The sequence below is a fragment of the Olea europaea genome, chromosome 5 (assembly GCF_002742605.1).
Source record: "Olea europaea var. sylvestris chromosome 5, O_europaea_v1, whole genome shotgun sequence".
Taxonomy (NCBI): Eukaryota; Viridiplantae; Streptophyta; class Magnoliopsida; order Lamiales; family Oleaceae; genus Olea; species Olea europaea.
This window is the reverse complement of record NC_036241.1, coordinates 14,289,218-14,297,849: the sequence shown is the minus strand read 5'-3', so window position 1 is coordinate 14,297,849 and position 8,632 is coordinate 14,289,218. Positions and strand designations below refer to the sequence as shown.

General features: G+C 36.8%; 1 protein-coding gene across 8 annotated transcripts in view; it reads right to left on the bottom strand.

The window, feature by feature from the left end:
* The window catches only part of LOC111394755 (uncharacterized protein YnbB-like), a 21,456-nt gene extending 13,644 nt beyond the window's left edge, over positions 1-7,812 (bottom strand). For 4 of the 8 annotated variants that reach the window (XM_023020729.1, XM_023020728.1, XM_023020732.1 and 1 more), the window contains exons 1-10: positions 7,622-7,811; positions 7,397-7,510; positions 5,661-5,771; positions 5,516-5,578; positions 5,299-5,412; positions 5,060-5,209; positions 4,695-4,772; positions 4,376-4,597; positions 4,212-4,298; positions 2,298-2,369 (exon numbers count right to left, since the gene is read on the bottom strand). In XM_023020729.1, coding sequence (XP_022876497.1) covers positions 2,298-2,369; positions 4,212-4,298; positions 4,376-4,597; positions 4,695-4,772; positions 5,060-5,209; positions 5,299-5,412; positions 5,516-5,578; positions 5,661-5,771; positions 7,397-7,510; positions 7,622-7,753 — 1,143 coding nt within the window. In that variant the 5' untranslated portion in view covers positions 7,754-7,811. Of the gene's footprint in view, positions 1-2,297; positions 2,370-3,748; positions 3,935-4,211; positions 4,299-4,375; positions 4,598-4,694; positions 4,773-5,059; positions 5,210-5,298; positions 5,413-5,515; positions 5,579-5,660; positions 5,772-7,396; positions 7,511-7,621 lie in introns of those variants that run through there. The other 4 variants (XM_023020736.1, XM_023020734.1, XM_023020733.1 and 1 more) reach the window with 4 other exon arrangements.
* Between the last annotated feature and the right edge of the window lie 820 nt (positions 7,813-8,632).

Genomic DNA, 8,632 nt, shown 5'->3' with positions numbered 1-8,632 from the left:
CTTCCTCCAGTCACCTGCTGCAACTCTAGTGCCTGTTCGCGAGATGTTACTGTATAAAGCTGAAGTGACTCATTTAACAAATGTTGACAGCTACCTTCTCTATTCTCCAAACTACAGTGTTCATTACTGCATTCCCAGCAGGACTTCCCTAAAGCCACTCTCATAATCCCCAATGATTTTGGGTCTTGAGACAAAGGATCAAAGACAAAATAGAACTTCCCAAATGCTAGATCAGGTGTCTTGTATAGATCCAATAAAGTATCATCGCTGGGTGCAATATTCCTCTGTATGTACTTTGTATTATTTTGCTGAGCCCTTGAAGCTTGGAGTATGCGTGAAGCTTCTCGTAGACCACTGAGATAGGCACCATGCATGGTGGCAGGGTGTTGCCTAATTGTTGCCTCACCAGCAAAAAACAAACGGCTACCTACACTTTCTGCAAGTACTTCGTAATCGTTGCCAGAGGACTTCACTCTGACATGCGAATATGAGCCATAAGAAAAAGGATCAGTCCCCCATCTCGTGCATATGGATTGTAGAGGATTAGGCACGTCGATTCCCTTAGGACCATATATGCCTGCAAAAAGTCATGTAAAAACAAGTAAGCATGCTCAACAGAAGCAAATCTAAAGAATAACATAAATTACAAAGTCCAAAAAATTAGGAAAGCAAATGACAAACACATTGTCGACAGATTCAAGGAGAGAATTTTCATTGGAGAAACTTTCGGTTCAAAGATGTATGATACCTTTGAGAATACCCAAAACCTGGTGAAGAGAAGCAGAGGGGTCTGTATATTCAAAAGATTGTGCAGCTTCCCCAGCCACCAGTGCAACCAGGACCGGACCCCCAGAAACAGTATGGTAACTGTAGAACAGAAAGAACTCTCCCCGCTTGTAACTCTGTTTGCTAAGACATCCAAATGTATCCATGTCCTCGCCCCAGAAAACATGAGGGAATACCATGGCAACCTTATTGAGCAACCCAAATCCCAGTCTTTCTATTGCTGCAAGCTTCTCTTCAGGTAACTCTGGTTCAAAGACGATAGTTTTCTTTTTAAGGACCCCAAGAGGAACAGTGCAAAGGACCATATCTGCTTGAAACACTTGATTTTGATTCTTTTGGTGCTTCAGTCATGAGATTCTCTATGTACTTTGATTTTGGCTTTCGTGAGTAAACTAATATTTCCTTATCCTTCTGTTTTTCTATGTCTCCCCCTGTATTCAAGTTTTCCTTTGTTAATGGCATATTAGCATCGGATGGAGGGATAGATAGAGCAGGTTCAGGAAAGGAGAGACTGAAATCAAAGAACCGATCTTCTGTTAAGATCTCCCACTGAAGAGAGGTTTTTTCAAAGTACGGTTTATTTTCGAAGAAAGTGACATCAAGACTTACAAATGTTCGTTGTGTGGAGGGATCATAGTATTTGTATCCTTTTTGTGTAGGAGAATAGCCAATTATAACACATTTAATTGCCCAGGGATCGAGTTTGTTTCTTTGATGGGGATGGGGATGGACATGTACGAAGGCAATACATCGAAACACTCGTAGGGATAGATTGGAGCTAAGACGAGAAGTTGGAAAAAAAATTTGAAATTTTTGGATGAGAGTTTCGAAATTTAGGGCTCGACTAGGCATTCGGTTGATGAGGTAAATGGATGTAAGGACAGCATCCCCCCAGAATATTTTAGGCATGTTTGTAGTGAACATTAGAGCACGGGCGACTTCTAATATATGTCTATTTTTTCGTTCAGCAATCCCATTTTGTTGGGGAGTATCAACGCATGAACTTTGATGAACTATGCCATGTGTTCTGAGATAGTCGCCTAAGATGTTATTGAAGTACTCAGTGCCATTATCAGTGTGTAAGATTTGGATTTGGGTTTGGAACTGCGTTTGAATCATAGAGTGGAAGTTGACAAACACGCCTCGAACTTCATATTTATCTTTTAGTAGGTAAATCCAACAAATTCGAGTATGATCGTCAATGAATGTAACAAACCATTTAGAGTGAGTACGATTTGGAATCCGTGAGGGACCCCATACATCGCTATGAATCATGGAGAATGGCTTTGATGGTTTGTATACGGATTTTGGAAATGGTGTACGCTGATGCTTTGCAAGTTCACAAATTTCACATTGAAGATCAACTGTCTTTTTATTCAAAAAAATATAGGGTAGTACACGTTTTAGGTATTGAAAGTTGGAGTGTCCCATTCTAAAATACCATAACATAATTTCGCTATTTCTAAGCACAGACACAGAATCACAAATTTAATTTGACACTGTTTACCCACATCTGCCTTGTCAAAGTAATATAGTCCTTCACTTTTCTTAGTACTGCCAATCGTCTTCCCCGATAATAGATCCTGAAAAACACAATAGGATCGGAAAAATTTAGCAGAACAATTTGAGGATTTTGTTAACCGACTTATAGACAGTAAATTGCAATATAAATTAGGAACATGAAGAACAGATTCCAAGGTTATAGAATCAGAGATTTGAATAGTCCATTTTCCTGCTATGGTGGACAGAGATCCATCTGCAATTTTAACCTTGAGATTACCAGTACCTGGAGAGTAAGATGAGAATAAATGGTAGGAGTTTGTCATGTGGTCCGAGGCTCCTGCGTCAATGATCCAGGGTGTTTTTGATTGAGTGGCAGATTTTAAGGCTCTCAAAAAGTTACCTTTGTACGCTAGTGAACTTGATGAGTTATTGATTTGACTTGATGATTGTAGGTTAGAAAACATTTTGTAGAGCTGTTCCATCTGCTCGGCGTTAAATGCACCACTTGATTCCTTGGATTTTCCTCACTGATGGTCAATTGATGCTTGATTTCCACGGTATTTATTACTTTGTCTTGGATTCCAGTTGGCTGATTTTCCATGCAAATCCCAACACGTATCTTGTTTATGTCTTGACTTACGGCAATGCTCACACCAAGGTCGTCCTTTTTGCTGTCTTGGGTCTAACCCATTTGTTGTTCCTTTTGTATAAAAGCCCGTATTCTCAGGCCCATTTGTTGACCCAAAATTAGAATTTTCTGGACCATATTTTAAAAGACCCAGTCCATTGATTGTTGGCCCACTGTTAGACGGCCCAATAGACGACCCAATTCCTTTTGATAGTAGGGCCGATGACTCAACCCCAGAAATCAAGCCAGCCATGCTTGAAGCCCCTCCGATCGTCTCCAACATGATTTTTCTCCGGCTTTCTTCGCGCCTGATCTCCGCGAACACCTCCCTCATCGACGGTAAGGGTTTCCGGCCAAGAATTCGTCCCCTCACTTCATCTAGGTCGCGGTTCAACTCAGCCAAGAATTCGAAGACCCTTTCGTTTTCCAACCTTTTTTTGAATCGAACACTGTCGCCTGCGCAATCCCATGCCTCTTCGGTACTCAAATCGAGTTCTTGCCACAAAGTCGACATCTCCAGGTAGTATTCTGTCACATCTCGGTCACCTTGCTTGGTTTGCCAGAGTTTAGTTTTGAGTTCAAAAATCTGGGATGAATTCTTAGAATCAGAATATGTCTCTCTGACTGCATCCCATACGTCTTTTGCAGTGGGCAGGAACAAATACGTCTTTCCGATAGTGGGTTTCATGGAGTTTATCAGCCAAGCAGTCACCAATGAGTTTTCTGAGTTCCATTTTTGAAGAAGAACCGTGTTGGTTGAGGCCGGCTTCGTTATCTCCCCAGTGAGGTAACCTAATTTTCCTTTTCCATCGATAATTAACTTGATAGATTGAGCCCATTCTCAAAAATTCTTTCCATTCAATTTTTCAACCGTTAATTGGAATGATGAATTTTCTCCCAAGCCTATGGCAGAGGCAGTTTTTGATTCACCATTGAAGGAGTCAGAGGTTGTGGAGCCTCTACTATTGGCGGTGGCCTCTGTCATTGTTTTAGCTGGTTAGGGGACGAGCCTGTACTCTGATACCATGAAGAGAAAGACAATATTTTTCTTGTATATTATGAGCTATACATCGTTCTTTTTATAGTACAAAGAAGAGAAAAATAAAAGGAAAGAAAAATTGCCTACCAAATCTAAAGATTATAATAATCAATCAATCAATTAATTAGTACTCTAACAATGGAAAGAAATAAATAATTCCTAAACCCGTTTCTAAAATTATCGTGATTTCATCAAAAACATTGGTCATGACAGCGACATATGACAAAATGTAAAGTTTGCTAGATAAACGTATACCTGTACTGTATCATGACGTGGAACCCTGCAAAGTGGTTGCACTTTATATCCTCTAGCTGCCATGACTTCAGCAATCAAAAAACTTCCCTAGAAACAGCAAATAAGATATCATGGCAGTGTAGAGATAACAATTAAATAAGATAAAGTGAAGAAGATTTCGTTACTTTGATTGCTTCCCCAACCATCTGTGGTGATAGGAACAAACCCTGAAAGATCGTCCGCATTATATACCCAGGAGTTGAACCACAATCAACTCCTAGTCCTGGTGCAGAGAGACGGGCAGCTGCGGCTTCTACCCATTTTTTCCTCCCAGCAACATAACCACCACATGGCGCAATTGTTCCTCCAGGATTCTTTATCAAACTGCCAGCAATTAGATCAGCACCCTGCCAGCATGAAACAGGCAAACAGCATTGCAATAAACTAAACTACATAGAAGCCAATGATGAAGGTGAAATTAAAAAAGAAAAGACTGTCATATACCACCATAGGAGGTTCTATGGTCTCCACAAATTCACCATAGCAGTTATCCACCATGACCAAGCAATTTGGATTCTGCGACTGTATGAACAGATGCCAGAAAAGAGAAGTGTGATTAATGCTGATGAAGAATGATACCAGTTTACGAAAACTCATGTATTTAGTCCAATATGAGAACATGCACAGATAATCCAAACTTGTGAAAATGTGAACTGGACAACCAATAACTCGATGAATCCATAAAGTCTGATAAGCTATTTTAAACCTTAGCTGTCATGTTCTCATGCATCTCATAATTATAGAACTAGTTTAACTGTCCCGTAAAAAAGACCAGTTTTATCAATGTACATAAATTCTCAGAGATATACCTTAATTATCCCTATTGCCCTTCCTATCTCATCTACACTTAAGCTGCGACGCCATGAATAACCACATGACCTCTGTATGAATGCACATTTTGTGTGAGGTTTCAATGAAATACTTAGTGCATCCCAGTCAAGCTCTCCATCCTCTGCAAGCTGAAACAGGTCAGCATAAGGAAGAGTCAGTTCTGAAATAAGCAAAACCAAGTGAAAAATATAGAAAAAAATAACTAGTAATAACATACTGGCACTTCTCTGTATCCTATTCCAAAATCTTTCAAGGAACCTAACCCATTAGAATCTCTGATTCCAATAACTTCCTCCAATGTATCATAAGGAGCACCAGCAACTGCCAGAAGCTGATAAGCAATCAATCTAAATATGTAATGGCTACAACCGATTAAATGCACAAATGGATATCAATTGTGAATGGACAAAGAGAAAACGAAATAATTGATTCACCTCATCCCCTGGCCTTAGGAAAGCAAACAAGGCACAAGTGATTGCATGAGTACCTGAGAAAAACTGGCGGTAAAGAGGGAAAGTATATTAAAAAGCAAGTATTGACACCTACAAAATCGAGAAACAACAAGAGCACAGGGCAAACCTGTGCTCGAACAACTGCAGATTCAGCACCAAAAATTTCAGCAAAAGCCTGATCAAGGGCTTCGCGTCCGCCAGCTTCTTCATGACCATAGCCCGTGCTACCACTGAAGTGCTGATACAGATACAGAAGTGAAATTAACACCCAATAAAAGGTCAACTGAATCAGTTAAATTAAGGGTACGTAATTGTAACTTATATAAAAATAACTTCAAGAGAACAATACAAGGTTGTTTGTGTGCTTTTTTGATTCTATAAGGCCCTATTTGATTATACCAAATTTTCCATGGAAAATTTTCCATCTTTTTGGCTGTTTGACAGCCTTTTTTTCCAAGGAATTGGTTTTCTTGTTTTTCTCGAGAAGGAGCAATTTTCCATGTTTTCATGGAGTTCGAATTCTTGCCATATTGGTGAGAATTCGAATTCTAGGCATCTGTAGCGATTTTATTTTATTTATTTTTTTGATTTTTTTCCTTTTTTGCAATGTAAACAAATTCTACCCCTAATTATAATAAAATATTTTTCTTTAATTAACAATTTTCATGTAAAATATAGTCAAAACACCAAAAGATAGATGATTTTCTTGATTGATTGATTGATTTATTTATTATTAATATTTTTTTATTTTTTTTTTGCAATGAAAACAAATTATATCCCTTTAATTGATAATTTTCATGTAAAATAAAATCAAATGAACACCAAAAAACACTTTTATTTCAATAATTTTCACGTGAAAAATTATACATTAAACACAATAAATTGACAATTCCCAGGAAAATAATTTTTAGACAATTCAATTCCCTAGAATTCATTTTTTTTCCACCCAAATTCCATATTTGCAACAAACGGACCCTAAGTTAATCTTGATTTGTGCACACGACAAATCGCAGAAGCAGTTCTAATCTAAGACACCTCGACCAGGAGCTTCTACGCAGATTAGACACGAAAACTAAAGGAACTAAGATTCAAAGCGATGACTGATGATTTATGGCAAGCTTAAGTCTACTAATTGAACATTCAGACTTAATTTCATAGCAAACTCATTCTAACAACTATACTAATCCAAGTCAAGAATGACCAGATCTCGAGCACAATTTGCTCGACAAGCTGACTTTCGTCAAATTTAGTGTTTCCATTATCAAATAAGCCAAGTTAGCAATTTATCCATATAAGAGGCATATAACAGTTCAAGATACAACAGAAACGAAGTAAAAACTAACTCAAAAAAAAAAAAAAAAGGCGAAAATTGTTATCGGACACTGGCATTGTAATAAAGTTGGAATCAGTATAGATTAATTTCAATGAATTGATACTCAAGGACTACTCTCCACATCGCTTTGTCAAAGAAAACATCCAACTCTAGCTCCACAATTGTAGAAATGGTTTTGGGAATTTTGAAGAAAATGATATAAGTCCAGAAATAAAGAGGCTTAATGAATTCTTTCCAAAAAGGATTCAGTACAAATCAAGGAGTTCTTTACAGAAACAAAGATTTCAGCACATGCTGTAAATCTCCATTGGTAGCATAGGATTTCGTGATTTATTGCCATTGATTTGTATTTACATGCCTTTATTTTCCCATATTAGACGCAGTCAAATATGTGTGTAAAATCACAATGGAATCAATGAATACAGAAACTCTTTCTGCACGTTCTTCTCTGCTTTTGTTCACATATTACAACTATCATTCTAATCAAAATACACATAACTAAATATACTATACCGAAAACGGTATATTACATGAGATGCAAGGTGTGCGTTCTGAAAAGCTTTAAGAACACGTGCAGTATTGCGCGCAACTAAATTATCCACTGCCCTAAACTCAAAGTACAATGAATCCAAAGCTTTCTCAACCTGCACATTTTATGCATAAAAGGAAGAACAAATCAATTATATAACAAAATTCAGAGAAGACGAAACAAAACATATATTTCCTTCCAATTGTGCAGCAGCAAAGAATTGTACCTCAGGCACAAAGATTTGTTCCTTGAGATGAAAAGGGGAAGCTGAAACTCGAGAGCTTGAGACTATGGCTCTGGAAGCTCTGAGAGTGTGCATAGGATACGCAGAGGTGGCGCAGGATAAGACCGCGTACATTTTTCTACTCTCTCACTTGTCTAATGGAGAGTGTTAACCTTGAGCCGTTGGTTTTCATATTTGAGGTTTCCTAGAATTAATAAAAGAAAATATATTATTTGTTTGTCTAATATAGATATATTTGTTAATTTGAAATTAAGATAATCATAATTTATCTAAATATTTAAATATTATTTTTTGTTTTATTTTTAAGCCCAGCCATAAATTCCTTCGTAGTACACCACAGAACGATGAATTCCGATAAGAAAGTTTGTGTAATTATTTGAATTTTTATCATCTTTTAAAATTAGCTTTACTAATGTTCGTGGAAAATTCGCAAGCGTATGAAATCGTTGTACAAATAATAAGATTTATGAATTAAGATTATCAGCCCCACGAGGAATAAGACCTAATATCTAATTCAATAGCTTTTATTGAATTCGAGGTAATATAAAATCAAAATAGTTATTTTGTACGTATTCTATATTAATTCTAAACTAAGAAAGTAAATAAAATATTAATCAAATATATAAATATTTGTATTGGAATCGTGAATCCCCTCTATTGTCATTTAATTCAACTTTTAATTCATAATTTTATAAATTCATGGATTCAAAACAATCGATAATCCACCCTTATTCAATATTCTTTCCCAATATATATTAAACTTATATTTAACACGATTCGATCATATTTCTAATCCGAATTCATATAAAAAAATGCACTGATTCACATGATTGCACATGTCATATATATTATTCATAACACATATTGCCCATGTATTGATTTTACCGTATTCTAGACTTATTGTGAGTACTCCTACACTATAACAAGTAACTTATTATCTAATTGATGATCAAGCAATTAAATAGTTCAATGGGAATGCAAAATCAATCAAGA